The sequence below is a fragment of the Perognathus longimembris genome, chromosome 28 (genome assembly GCF_023159225.1).
Source record: "Perognathus longimembris pacificus isolate PPM17 chromosome 28, ASM2315922v1, whole genome shotgun sequence".
Classification (NCBI taxonomy): Eukaryota; Metazoa; Chordata; class Mammalia; order Rodentia; family Heteromyidae; genus Perognathus; species Perognathus longimembris.
The window spans coordinates 37,582,539-37,597,585 of NC_063188.1; the positions used below are offsets into that span (position 1 = coordinate 37,582,539).

At 38.9% G+C, this 15,047-nt stretch overlaps 1 protein-coding gene and 1 pseudogene across 1 annotated transcript; one reads left to right on the top strand and one right to left on the bottom strand.

Moving 5' to 3' along the window:
• Nucleotides 1–4,558: 4,558 nt before the first annotated feature.
• On the bottom strand, nt 4,559–4,881 carry LOC125344311 (annotated as a pseudogene).
• A 3,949-nt stretch (nt 4,882–8,830) lies between these two features.
• Nxf3 (nuclear RNA export factor 3) lies at nt 8,831–14,904 on the top strand. The gene is made up of 9 exons (XM_048336977.1): nt 8,831–8,878; nt 12,470–12,641; nt 12,872–13,025; nt 13,805–13,888; nt 13,992–14,096; nt 14,221–14,301; nt 14,413–14,482; nt 14,633–14,724; nt 14,834–14,904. The coding sequence occupies exons 1-9, from the start codon at nt 8,875–8,877 to the stop codon at nt 14,864–14,866; spliced, it is 795 nt and encodes a 264-aa protein (XP_048192934.1). The 5' UTR covers nt 8,831–8,874; the 3' UTR covers nt 14,867–14,904.
• Nucleotides 14,905–15,047: the final 143 nt, after the last annotated feature.

The following is a 15,047-nucleotide window of genomic DNA, read 5'->3' on the forward strand; positions in this document are numbered from 1 at the left end:
CAAGTATTGCTTTTGTAGTTGTTTGTCTTTTTTTTTTACCCTGTGTCTCTCAAATTTGGTATTCCCTTTCAATTTCCTACTTCCAATACCAGTATACACGGTTTCCAATATACTCAGATAAGATTACAGAGATAGTGTAGGTACAACCACAGGAAGGTGATACAAGAACATCATCAATAATAGAAGCTACAGATACACATGGGATGTTGAAAGTAGTTATACCCTTATGAACACATAAGATGATGCTAAGTGAAATGAACTCCATGTTATGGAAACAATTGTTTTATCACAGTTGTAACTACTTTCAACGTCCCATGTGTATCTGACTTTTGCTTTTATAGCCAATGTAATTGCTTATTTCCTTACTTATCTGCTTCGAAGAATGCTCTCCAATGGTCACCAAATTATACATTCACAATTCTTGTTCCTCTACTGTGCCTTATATTTTTATTGTATTGTTTTTATAAGACTAATGTACAAAGGGGTTGCATAAGTCAGGTAACGAGTACATTTCTTTTTGGACAATGTCACCCCTTCCCTCTCTCTCCGCAAGTTTTTCCTTCCCTAGTGTCTTCCATTTTAGGAGCTCAAAGGGGAAAATGGATTTCTGTCATTGAAGTGAATGTAACTTGAAAGTATACAAAATGGCTTATTAAATGGAATTGGACTGTTGATTTTTGTTCCTGCTATAACATTTCATGAGTCAAGTTGTGAAATAGCAAGTGATGGATGATACTTTACTCTTTTTAAAAATCAATATAATTTGATATTATTAAGGTGTTGTACGGAGAGGTAACCATTTCTTAAGTCAGGTAATGAACACACTTCTTTTGTGGGCAATGTCACCCCCTTCCTTTATTTTCCTCCTCCCATTCCTGTCCACAAATTACATAGATCATTTTCCATTTGCATGATTGCAAAAAATTCCAAAGCAAAAACAAACACCATCACCATCACTACCATGAACAACAGCAAAAACAACAACAGCAAAAAACAAAACAAAACAAAAAGATCCCATTTTCTGGAATGGAAGCCCCATTGTGAGCTCCTGGAACGGTCTTTTTATGTGTGTATATAGGTTCTGGGGCTTGAACTCAAAGTCTGGGCACCCATCCCTTAGCTCTTGTTTGGTACAAGGTCTCATGAACTTTCCTATCTGGTTGCTTTGAACTGTGACCCTCAGATCCCAGCTTCCTAAATAGCTAAGATTACAGGCATGAGCCACCAGGCCCCAGCTCAGAAACTGTTTTATTCTTTGGATCTTTTTCTATGGACTAAGACATGCTCCAATTGTGGCTCTCAGAGTGTGTGGGAATTCACAGATTTCTAGGACAATGTCAACTGATATTGACATTGATTTGAGGAATAAATGAGTGTAAACTGTGGCCCAAAACTAGACCAGTCAGTTGTGACTGTGGTAACAATAATAAAGGCGACACATCTCCCTTCTGAAGATATACGTGGAAGAGGACACTGACATGTCTGTGTGACACCAGAAATTCAGTCCCTTGGATTCAATGCCAATTTACAGATAATAAGAGCTTAGTTTTAGAGAAAATGGCAACAAAGTGTTTTTTTTTTTTATTTGCCAGGAACAACAAGGACTAAAACCAGCCCCTACCTCCTAAAGTGAGGTCAGAACTTTAAAGGAAGCCTTGGGGCTCCCAGATGTAGGTGCTGAAGCATGACTTGGGCCCAGGTGGTGGCCTTGGGGCTGTTTACGTGCTCCTGTACTGGTCATCTCAGGAGTTATATCTCTTGTTGTTCTGAATGTTCCTTCACTCCTGTGATCAGTAAGATAAAGAAAAGAGCTGGGTGACCTTAGCCTGGGGCTGAATAGATGCTTATGACTTCCTTCACATGGGGGAATAAAGAGAAAAAGGGAAAGGAAAAAGGATGTCTGTTTAACACTTTGTTGGAAGCAACTTGTTTAAGAGAAAGCAGGCTGGCTAGTAAAAATGGAAGTGTCTGTTTCTATGGCTTGTGTGCCTTGGAAGCTGGTTCCTGATGTTGTGAACTATGATGCTGTTATTGTTGCCCTCACATAGGTGGGCCAGACAGAGGGCAAGACATAGGGGAAGGATCAGACTGTCAGTGATACTTTCAAGACCCGGCCTGGGTACTTCAGAACACTTTTCTGTGCTGCTCTGGGCTTGAACTCAGGCTTTGTGCATTGTCTCTGAGCTAGTGCATTATCACTTGAGCAGCAGATCTACCAGTTTTGTTTTTTTTTTTTTGCCAGTCCTGGGCCTTGGAATCAGGGCCTGAGCACTGTCCCTGGCTTCTTTTTGCTCAAGGCTAGCACTCTGCCACTTGAGCCACAGCGCCACTTCTGGCCATTTTCTGTATATGTGGTGCTGGGGAATCGAACCCAGGGCTTCATGTATACGAGGCAAGCACTCTTGCCACTAGGCCATATTCCCAGCCCCAGATCTACCAGTTTTTTCGTAGTTAATTGGAGATAAGAGTCAGCTGGACTTTATTTCCCCAGGCTGGTTTTGAACCAAGAACTTCAGATTGCAGCCTCCTGAGTGATAGGATTACAAGTTTTAGCCGCCAACATTGGGCTCTTTAAAGAACTTTTAGAAGCTTTTCTAAGCCAGACTTAGAACTCAGGCCTGTTGAATCCCAGTGTTGTGCTCTCCTCATCAATTCCTGAAAGTTGCCTTTTGAGAATAGGCAGGTCTTTTTCTCACTGTTTTGGAGATACAATTTTTGGATCTCCAAAAAGGGTATTCATTTAACTCCTGTACAGGGTGGCTCTGAAGGTAGAATACTGTCCTGTGTGGGCAGAAAACAAGCCTTATGAGAAAATAAAATAACCCTTTCCTGTTAACAAGACCCCTGGAATGCTTGGAAATAGGGATCAGACAATGTGGCCACACAATATTGGCCTTGAGCACAGAGTACTGGCCACAGAAGTCTGAGTACCTGGGTTGAGGGTCCTTGGAAAGATAAGGCACAGTGCTTTTAAGGGTATTTTGGAGGTATGATTTGTATCCACTTTTCTAAAGGCACCACTGTTACCTGAGATGGCTGTTTCTTCCAGGGGTTATATTTGGCTCTGAGCCTCTGTTGCATAGCAACAGCCTGCCTCTGAGCTCAGACCATGATTCAGCTGGTCTAGGTGGCTGTGACCACAGCATCCTACAGAAGGGATGACAGAATGGGGGTGGGGAGAAACTCTGGGCAGATTTTCCATGGGTGGAGTGTTTTTGTCATTTGTCTTAGAGCCTTGCTTCCTGGTAGGGACCATCTTTGCAGTATGGGCTAGTCATATGACACTAAGATGGGAATAGATCAGGTAGAAGAGATAGTCAGTGAATGTAGGTATGGAGTCTACATGAAATGAAATTTGTTTACTCAATGTACAAAGGCATTTTTCAGGAAGAATTGACAACATACTCTTCACATTGTTTCATTAATTATTCAAAGAATGATGCCAGCTTTCTCATTTCCAAATCAGGAGCCTCATGTTTACAAAAGGAGAACCTAAACAAAATGGAGTCAGGTGTCCCTTTTCTGGGCCCATTCAGAATTGAAGCTTTAGCATTCTCAGATAGGTACTCAGTAGGAGTGATTGGAAAGAGACAGGGTGCTGGGTTCTATGATATCAGCTATGGCCTGGTGGAATTTTTCCTTCTAGTGGCAGCAATCCCTCCATATTTGTCACTGTCCAGTCTCTCCAAGTCCCCAGGTAAGAGGTCAAATCTCTGAGTTGGATGGAGAGAAGGCTACCTGTGAGTGCATATATGGAGTGATGGAGTTTGAGACTTAGGAATACAGAATACACAACTTCAGTGTTTTTCATCATACATACATACATACATACATACATACACACATGAATGCATATACAATTACACCTATGCATCTACTATGGCAAGCCAATTATTTTTAGGTTTCTTTCGCACAAACTGTATTTTGTGTCTACTTCAAAAGCAGTAAATATATGTCTAGTACAAAAAAGTTTCTTGACCAAACTTAGATTCTTCTGAATCCCCCTTTTTAACCTGGAGCTTATCTTTGGCCTGCTGAAGCAAGTCATAGATACAACATTGCTTATTTTATCACCTCTTCTTGTCATCTGATCATTCTCCATATATGATCTAGTTTCTCATCTCCTACCATTGATATACCTGATCACTTTGCCCTGTTTTTATCAAGAAGCCTGGCAAGTCAGATTATCAAGAATCCCTATACTGCTCACTCCGCTCCTTGGCTAACTGCCCACACTCACACATGGTGTATTTGAAACTAAGCTCAGTTCTATACTGAAGTCTCCCCTACTGCAATGATACTGAAAGTCTTTGCCACTTTAAGTTATTGCTCAGTTCTGCCTCTTTCCAACATGTACATCTTTTCTGCCAATCCAATTATAAACTTATTTTCTTCAAATTATTTGTCTTAATGATTTTTCTGATTTGTGACTTCTTTTTCACTTGACCTTGTGATTTCATTGTCTTTATAACAGAAGTTGGAGTGTAGACCTCATGCTTTTATTTTCATAAAAGTTTGAAGTTAGACCCCATGGTTATACGGTCTTCTAAGCTGAAGCTTAGAAATGGATCACTTGCCCCTTTCTCTTCTTTTGTCTGCCAAGTTTGAAATACTTGTAGCTCTTAGTAGGCAGCATTCCCTTAAATGTGCAGTTGGGCTCAACACATTCAAGTCTCAACACAATCTTGTTTGTAGTCTTAGCTTTTTTTCTAGAAAACTGGCTTAATCTGACCAACATAGCCACTCTGCTTCCTGTCATAATGATACTTTCTCTGGGCATTCAGAGAATCTTTGCCTTTTTTGTACTGTGTTACTTCATGAGAGTGGTGCTTTCCACACTTTTTTACAGAAAGTGAAGCATGTTTTAGGAATGTTAACCATTATTTCAGGAAGCCTGGATATACCAAAAAAAAAAGAGTGACAATCTTAAAAAGTAAGGAAGTGACACTATCTTATAGCTCCTACCTTCCTGATCCTCATCTCCTGATCCAAATGGAGCCTCTGTCCATAGTTTGGTACATATTTTATCAGTGTATATATCCATGGGCTGAACATGAACTTGTACTTATATATAGAAATGTACATTTATATTTACATATTCAAAATGGCAATCAGATTTTGAGTGCTCATCTTTAGCTTACTTTCTTTTTTTTTTCCAACTCTATTTTTTGTCTTTTCTTTTTTGGTACTGGCGATTAAACCCAGGAAATTTCACTTGCAACAGGCAAGGACTTTGCACTGAACTACATCTCAGCCCTAGCCTACTTTCCTAATTCATGTTATTTTTCTCAATTATCATTTATACTTCCTTACTTCTTGTTGCAGGCCTGAAACTCACCATCCTTCTGCCTCAGCCTCTTGGGCTCCAAAGTTACAGACATATGTCATCACATCTGGCTTAGAAAATGCTTTAAATTTTGATAACAGATTTACTTAAAAAGTATAGTTCATTGTCATGGAAATTGAGCAGTATTCTGGGGAAACATCAACTTCCAGGACTCAGATTAGAAGAATCAGAGTCCTGAAGGCTTTATGATAAAATGGAAAAGTTTTAGAGTAATTCTAGATTTCATTACTCAGAAGGCCTTACAAAGCTGTTTCATCAATTGTGTCTGGATATTAATCTGATTATTGAGGTTAATAACATGTAGGAAGTAAAGCTTCTGAGTTAAATGAGATAAAATTTAACCAAAATATCATTTATAGTAAGTCCATAATATTATTTTATAAAAGGTTACCTTCTTTTTCCCCTTTTTTTAGTACTGGTTCTGAAGCTCGAACTCGGGGCTTGGGTGTTGTCCCTGACTGTTTTTGCTCAAGGCTAACACTCTATAACTAGAGCTATAGCTCCACCTTCAGATTTTTAGTGATTAGAGATGAAAGTCCCACAGACCTTCCTGCTTGGGATATCTTTAAACTGCGCTCCTCAGATCTCAGCCTCCTGGGTAGCTAGGATTACAGTGCCTGGCTATAAAAGATTATCTTTAAGAGAGCAGCAATTGGACTGACTGGGCTCTGCTCAGCTACTCAGATACCAGCAAATCCACATGGTGCCAACATACTATCTTCTCTTCCTAAAGAATAGGCACATGTTAAGATTCCAAATATATTTTTATAAATCTCTTTTTTTATAAATCTCTTATGTGTCTGTTTTTTCATGTATTTCTAAAATAATGGTTACTTTAAAAATACAGCTCATGTATGTGGTACTTGCCAATTATGAACTATTACCGACACTGATGATCTGGTAAATAGATTTAAGTTTTTTGATGGAATCATTATAATTTAAATCAAATCATCTTGCAAATAGGAATAATTTGACTTCTTTCTCTGTTTAAATAGTTTCTGTTTTTTTCTTTTGCTTTATTCTTCTGGCTAGTATAAAGTTACCATGAAAAACCAGTAGCTCTTCTCTATGGCAACAGTGAGCAGGCTGGGAAAGAAATAACTCAAAACAATTCCATTCACAATAGCTTTATACCTAGGTGTAAACATAAATAAGGAGGTGAAAGAGTTCTATAGTGAAAACAATAAGACACTGAAGAACGAATTTGAAGAAGATGCCAGAAAATGAAAAAAAACTCCCCTATTCATGGGTTGGCAGAGTTAGTGCTGTGAAAATGGCCAAACAACCCAAATCAATTTACAGCTTCAATGCCATATCCATCAAAATCCCCAAATCATTATTTGCAGATACAGCAAAATTAGTCCTAGAATTCATATGGACATATACAGAGAATGTGGGAAAGCAAACTGGTTATCTCATGAGTCAGGAAACAAAGAGATGAAGAGAACAAGGCTTCCAGAATCCTCTTCAAAGACAAGCTCCCAATGAACCTCCCACTAGTCTGAGTCTCCTAGAGTTTCCTCCACCTCCCAATGGTGTTACTCTGAAGACTAAGCCTTTAATAAATGGCCTTTGGAGGACACTTACCCAGACCATGAAGACACATAATGAAAAATGAATACTAATCTATGTGCCTTGGGTGTCTAGGATACCTGTGAGTCTATTAAAGAGCTCTTATAGATGGAAGATTTAGAATTATTTCAGTTTCTAAGTAAACACTTTAATATTTGTGATTCAACAATTTTACACAATTTTGTGGTTTAGGTAATATTTGAAAGCATGTAATCACTAATTGACAATGTATATGTATGTATATATGTATGTATGTATGTATGTATATATCTTTTAGTATATTTTCTTTCTTTGGTTTGCCATGACAAATGTCTTAAAGTTGATAATTTATAAATAAAACAAATATATTTTACCAGGGTTTGGTGGCTCATGCTTGCAATCCTAGCTACTCAGATAACTGAAAGCTGAGGATCGTGGTTAAAAGCCAATCCAGGCAGGAAAATCCGTGAGACTCTTATCTCCCTTAAACTACTCAGAAAAAGCTGGAACTGGCTCTGTGGCTTTTTTGCCTTGAGCAAAAGAAGATCAGATAAAAAGAATCCCAGGCCCTGGGTTCAAGCCCATGGACTGGCACACACACACAAAAGAAATATGTTTTTCACAATTATGAAGGTTAGTAGTTCACAATTAACATGCAAGCAGATTCTGTACCTAGCAGTGGCTCAGACTGCTTCATAGATGACTCCTCTTGCTGAGTCTTCCTATAGTGAAGGTAATAAAAAGGGACCTGAAAAATTTTGTATCTTATATTTCTTTCACCCAAAATATTTATACACACACACACATGGATTACTTTGTAGCTTACTCAGAGGCTGAATTTTGTTTCTCAGGTTAGAGAGACCTAGGGAAGGAATTGCCAACAAGGAGTTCTGGCTGGTGCACTGAAGTCCAAGCCTTTCTTCTTTTCTCTTCTTGAAAAGCCTCCAAGACTGAAACTTTCTGCACTAAATCTCTTTGTATAACCTGTACAGGCAGCTATAAAATTACCTTCTTGTTTTCTAGTCTCTATACAGTGATCTTGAACTAGCTAACTTGCTTTCTTTTATCCTTCTCTTTCTCCTTCCTTCCTTCCATCCTTCCTTCCCTCCTTCCTTCCCTCCTTCCTTCCCTCCCTCCTTCCTTCCTTCCATCCTTTCTTCCCTCCTTCTATCCCTCTTCTTTCCTCTTCCTCCACCTTCTCTGTTGTTCCTCCTTCTTCCTCTCTCTCTTTCCTTTTGTTGTCTCTTTGTGATGGGCTAGAGTTAATTTTTAAGAATTTTCTGTAACTTTCTCCTAGCTCAATAAGGCTTCTCATATTGCATGGCTTTAGTAAAGCTGTGCATGGAGAGACCATCCCATTCTGCAGTTGTCAGTTCCAGTACGTTTGTCCAGGTAGCATTTGGATGACTCTAGATAAGTACCTGCCTCTCAGTGAGCCCCAGTAACTCCAAAAAGCTGATGAATTTAAGATTCCCTTTGTAAAGAATAAGTAAAAACACAGATATGATATAGCAAGTACAGAGTACAGTGCCAAGCCTACAGTAGATACTCAGAGTCTGTGCTCTTGCAGGATGAAAAAATACAATGTAGTGTAACCAATACCCAGTCTGCAATGCTGAGTTCCCGGGGCATTTGTAGCAACATTTTCTTGCACCTCAAGTTTTCTTACTGGCTGAATCTGAAGAGGTGGATAAATTGGAAACATCTCCCTAGATGTTTAACTGGTGGGAAACTGGCGGATAGTAAGAACAAGTCTTCTCTATCGCCAAGGGCTCTCCTCTCTATGCTCCAAGGGTTGAAACTTCCTCTAAGGACTCCATCTTAGTGTGGCTCTGGAAGAGCAATGGCGGGGAACCTGCTGGTATCTTCCTGAGCAGCCTTCCTCAATCTTTCCCAAACTCAGCTCTAGGGCACACAGATTCCTCGGAGAAACCTGTGAGGACACTGGTGACAAGATACTGCTTGTGGGACGTATCATGGGTGAGTTGGTCAACATGAGGCCAGAGAGATTTTGTGCCCCCTCTTCCTGCAGGACACAGCCGCATTTCCCACTTAGATGGAGATAGGGGTGGGGGTGGCAAAGGTGTAGGCTGTTTGTTTTGCACTTTCCACAAGATAAGAGCCAAGGAGGTCCTAAGATACCTCTGTTTCCACCCGGAAAAACATCTCTTCTTGTGGTTTACCTAAAGTGATGAGTGTTTTTTCCCCCCGTTTGAGGGAAAAGGGCCAGCGTGTGGTCTTCTCCTATCCAGGATTTGGGAAATGATTAATTTCTGCCGCCTAGAGCACGGAGTGTTGGAAATGAACAATCTTTGCATGTTCCTAGTGGTAAAAGAGGGGCAGCAAGGCTACTAGTGACGCTGCCAACACCGCACCAACTATTTAGGGTACACTTTATTACCGCATAGGAGGTTCTAGAAATGTACTTTATCATCTATCGCATACCTGCTTCTGAAATGTTCTATGTAGATTTACATGGAGTTTTCCATGTTAACTAAATACATTTTGAGGGGGCAGGGAGATCTTATTCAGGAACTCCTGAGCTAAAGTGACCCTCCTACTTCAAGTGTCAGAAGTGTCTCAGTCTATATCTGAGACTATAGACATGGAACACCGTACTAAGCTTGTTACTCATGTTTAAATCTTCCCCATAGAGCTGAAGTTTTTCCAGATTCTTTTGTTATATAGTAAGATTTAAATTTCTCTATTTTCTTTAGCCAGCTTCTGCTATTTTATATGTTTTGTTCTATGTTAAAACATGCATAAAAATTTAGAATTTTATCCAGGTGCTGGTGGCTCATGCCTGTAATCCTAGCTACTCAGGATGTGGAGATCTGAGGCTTGAAGGTTCACAGTCAGCCCAGGCAGGAAAGCAGGAGAGACTTGTTCTTTCTTTCTTTTGCAGGTCCTGGGGCTTGAACTCAGGGCCAGGGCACTTTCCCAAAGCCTCTGTGTCTTCAGGGTTAGTGCTCTACTGCTTGACCTACAGTACCACTTCCAGATTTTTCTGAGCACTTTATTGGAGGTAAGAGTCTCACAGACTTTCCTGCCGGTGTTGGCTTTGGATCCTGATTCTCAGAACTCAGTCTCCGGAACCTAGGATTACAGGCGTGAGCCACTGGCAGGTGGCTCAGTGAGACTCTTATCTCCAATTAAGCACGCATAAACTGGAAGTACAGCTGTGGCTCAAAGTGGTAGGGCACTAGCCTTGTGCAAAAGAGCTCAGGGACAGTGCCCAGACCCTAAATTCCAACTCTATGACTGACAGAAAAATAAAAAAGAACAAAATTTGTTCTTTCAAATTATTATTATGTAATGTCTCTCTTTGCCATAGCATTTCTTTCTTTAACATACACTTCTCTCTTATTAATTCTTCAAATATAGTGCATAAATTGTGTATAGTTTTCAGTTTTAAGATAAGTTTTAATTGGCATGTATTAATTATATTCATGCAGTAGAGTGATATTTCAATACATGTGTACAATTTATAATGTTCTGATCAGAGCTTAAATATTGTTTTAAATATTTTCTTATTTCTTCATGTTCTACATGATTCTCTCTACTAGCTATTCTGAAACACACATTCGATTGCACTGTTACCATGACATGCTATATAGAACATTAGAAGTTACTCCTTCTCTCCAGATGTGTGCCTATAAACTCTTCTTTATCCATTCCTCTTGCCCATGCCTTCTCAATCTTCCTAGTTTCCGCTAATCACCATTTTCTCTACTTCTATGAGATCATCTTTTTTAGCTTTCAGATGTTTTGCTATATTGTTCATTTAAAATTTTCTGTATCATTAGATTTTACATGCATTTTACTTTTTTTATTTACTTTTTTGTGTGCTCGTCCTGGGGCTTGAACACTGGACACTTTCTCCAAATTTCTATGCTCAAGGCTAGTAAAGCCATAGATCCACTTCAAGCTTCTTGGTGGTTAATTGAAGATACGAGTCTCATGAACTTTCTTGCCCAGACTGGATTTGAACCATAACACTTAGATTTCAGCCTCCTGATTAGCTAGGATTACAAGTTTGAACAACCAGCTCTGGATTTTACATGTGTTTTTATAGGAAATTTAATGGAGACTTTTTTATGCAATCTGATTCTGTTTAACTTTCAATTAGGAATATTTAATTTAGCTTATCCTTAAATTATAGATAATGTGGTTCAAGTAAACCATATTATTGTTGTTTATTTATTGTAGTTATTTTTATTTTATTTTTTATGCTGGTTCTGGGGCTTGAACTCAGGGATTGGGCAATGTCCTTGAGCTTCTTTTGTGCAAAGGCTAATGCTCTACCACTTGAACCATAATTCACTTCTAGCTTTTTTTGAGTAGTTTATTGGATATAGGAGTCTCATGGGCTTTCCTTCCCAGGCTAGCTTCGAACCATGATCCTCAGATCGCAGCTTTCTGAGTAGCTAGTATTACAGGTGTGAGCTATCTGTGTTCGGTTTTGTATATTTATTTTTCCTGTTCCAAATTTCTTACATTCTCTTTTCTTTTAAAATGATTAAAATGATTGATATTTTAACTATTTGCTTAATTGCAGTAAACTTTCACAACTCTTGTACTGTTTATTCTTAAGATTACTATATATGTATATATCTTTGCCTTAGTACAATTTAATGTTCATTTGACTCTCATCATATTTTGCAGGAATGTTGGAACACTGTGAAACTGGTTATCCTCTCTCAATTTATTGTCATGCATTTTAATTGTATAGTAACACCTTAGAAGAAATTATATTTATGTTATATAGTTCGTATTCACTTAGATTTGCCTATATATTCACAAATAGCATTAATCTTTTTTGCATCTGTAATGACATTCTTCTATTTGAGGAAGGACTTTTAATATTATTTTGGTTTAAGTTTTCTGGCCAGATTTCTTCCCAGGTTTTGTAACATGAATATTATTATGAAATGTGTGTTTTTTGTGTAGGAATGTTTTTTGCTTTAAGCACACTTTTTCTCCCATTGACAGTTTTTCTATTGACTTGGTGTCTTGTTAATTTGGAAACTTCTCAACTAAGACCTCTTGAAAGAATGTTTCCTTACCATTTTCTTTCCTTATTTCTGAGACTCAAACTGTGTGTTAGACGCGCTCATTACATTTCCTTTAATTCTTTCCCCTTTGGTCACTTTCCAAAAATTCATGTATTTAAGATACATACTGTATTTTTTAGCTTTACTTTTCACTTGTCTAGTTCTTCTTTCAGGAAGGGAAAGAAGGCATTATCTTTGATCATTGAACCATAACAGCAAACTTTCAAGGTGAATTTTTATTACCCCTCAGGGGAGGGAGGTGAGGTTCAGAAATGATAAATCACATGTCTCAGGTCATCTAGCATGAAAATGGCAAAGCAGGTGCTAACATCAGATCAGATCCTTAATCTCACTATACTCCACATTCCAGGAAGTAGAACTACAGAGAAGTCCTCTCAACCTGTTTGGCACTATGATGGATTTCTTTGTTACCAAGCAGTGATATCCCTTCATTAGTAGTTCTATTTCCCTAGAACTTTTTCTGTTATTCCACATTAGTGTTGTTTCTCAATTTAAGGGCACAATTCCAAAACTAAATGTACTGAGAAAAGAGAAAAATGCCGGAGTTTTCAAAGGAGACTTCCCACTTGCTCTGAAAAAGTCACTACAGGCCTGCCTACTTTCTTCCTGCAGCAGCAAGACAGAGATCCAACAAGTGTTGCCTCCATGGAACCACGTGGAAGAAGATAGTAAGTGACCAGTCAGCATGACTGGAATGTTTTAGTCAGTGAAATACTTAGGAATTTAGCCTGCTAGTTAAATATGTTATTCTTCTCCCTAACCTGATAGAGTGAAAAACAATAGGATGAGATTAATGATTGAACAATGTGTAGCCCTAGTACCAGTGGGGCAAACAAAATGTGAATAGGAGAATTTCTGCATATATCAAGAGGACTTCATTTTCTCCATTTTCTCACAGCATTCCTTATGCTATCCCATCCCATCGTCAGAGAACCTACTCAAACAAACAAAACAAAACCCAAGGGAAGGTGATGGAAAGTCAAAACCCCCCAGAGAGAAGAAAGCAGAAGACTGAGCAGGATGTGAACTTTGGGAACTGGTTCAAGGTCACAGTGAGTATCCTAACAAAATTGATCTAATAATTGGTAGAAGATAAACAGAGAGAATTATACTGGGCTGAAGTAGAAAACACCAGAGCTTTTCTGCATATGGAAAGTTGGTAATGTGTTCTTTTTATTACCAGCAATTAACATCGTAGATTGTTTAAGGGAAAATTCAGAGGGGCAATATAAATGGAGTAGGCTGACTGCATGAAGAATGGAGGAGACTGTATTTGAAAGGAGAAATGAATACTAAGGAAATGGAGTAACTAGCATTGGATACCTCAGTTTCTCTTAAGTCTGAGTTGTTGGAGTTGATTCTCTGGGGTCCCTGTCAAAGGGGCAAGTCATCTGGGATTAGTGATTGCATATCCATAATCCCAGAACTTTGGAGGCAGAGGTAGGAGGATCATAAATTCAGGGCCAAGCTGGGATATATATATATATATATATATATATATATACACACACACACACACACAAGTTCCAGGAAAGGAGCAGTGTGGGTCTCTTATAACAGAAGCTTAAGATCTTTGGAAATTAATGATGAAAATTTGTAGCTCATGTTAAATCTCTGAAGTTGATTATTTGAAAGAAATAATTTGAGTGAAGAGAAAGGGTATTTAGCAAATCTGTGTCTGGTATAAAAGCTAGAAATACTGTATTGGAATGTGTCCTATCTTTAGAACTTTAAATTTTAAGGCTTGGAAAAAAAGGCTGAAAATAAATGCTTGAACTTACCTTTACATTCCATTATGTCAGTCTCTTCTCTCCTTTTTCCTTGCTCCTAGATTCCATTTGGCATAAAATATGATGAGGAGTGGCTGCTAAATTTGATTCAGAGCCAATGCAGTGTCCCTTTCACTCCAGTCGAGGTAAGTGAAGACAGTAAGGAGGATGAGAAGAATCGAGACAGTAGAAAGGGTAGATAAGCAATGGTATGGCCTCACATTCTAGTTCTCTCATCCTTATATCTAGTTCCGCTATGAGAAAATGCAAGCCCAGTTCTTTGTCAACAATGCCAGCACTGCCTTTGAACTGAAGATGATCAGTGACAAGCTTTTGGACAACAATAATGAAAGGGTGTGTGTCAATGTCATAACCAGGTCTAGTTTAGAGAAAAATGGGCAGACCAGGAGTAAGGTCTTGTATAATCTTGGGGGGTCAGAGATTTTTATGCTAACTCAGCCCCTTGTGCTGTCTACAGATCTCAATCTTTATCAGCACATCTGATGTACCTCACTCTCTGCAGAAGGAGCTAAAGTCAGAAAAGGTGGAACAGGTAAAGGTAATTTAGACTCCAGATAAGTTATGCACCCGCAACCAGACCCATCTATGCCCCTGTCTATTGTCCCTTTTACCTCTTCAGCCTCAAATAATCACTGACCTAATTCTGCAGCCAAGAATGAAGAAAGGATATGATGCCTCCCAGCAAGATCTTAACATCCAGAGTAACTCCTTTGACCAAGGTATGATTGACAGTAGTAATTCTAGGGAAAATGAAGGCAGAAAGATCTATCTGTGATGGAGATAGCATTACTATCACTGGGGGAGGGACTGGTGCCAGCACCATATCAGCTGAGCCTCTCAGCCTTCTGATTCTCTCTTGCTTCCTCAAGATTTAGTGACTTATTATACAAAAATGATACCACTGAACCCTGGAAAGTACGTGATTACTACTTTGCCTACTCATGAAGAGAACATATCCAAGGTGAGACCTTCGTTCAGATGCTGGTATGAATGAAGAGGGTTGCAAAAGGTCAGTTTGGTCTCATATATCCCATTTTGGAGCCCTCACTCTAATTCTTCCCTCATTATAGATTTTGTCCTTGAACTTGTTCCACAAAACCTAGCTGGTTGGACTGCTTGATGCTAAGCGAATGGCCTCCAGTATCAAAATCAATTTTCAGATTATTCTTTGAAGGGAAAGTGGAAGGACTTATTAGAATGATGGCAAGAGGTAGAGAAGTGGACTTTGGGGCAAGGGAGAGGGATAGAAGTTCAGCGCCATCCTGCCTTGCTTTCTTTGGTTCA

Coding starts and splice junctions, on each gene's coding strand:
- Nxf3 (XM_048336977.1), top strand. Junction 13,026..13,804: donor GGAACTGGTTCAAGGTCACA/GTGAGTATCCTA, acceptor CCTTGCTCCTAG/ATTCCATTTGGCATAAAATA. Junction 14,725..14,833: donor ATGAAGAGAACATATCCAAG/GTGAGACCTTCG, acceptor CCCTCATTATAG/ATTTTGTCCTTGAACTTGTT.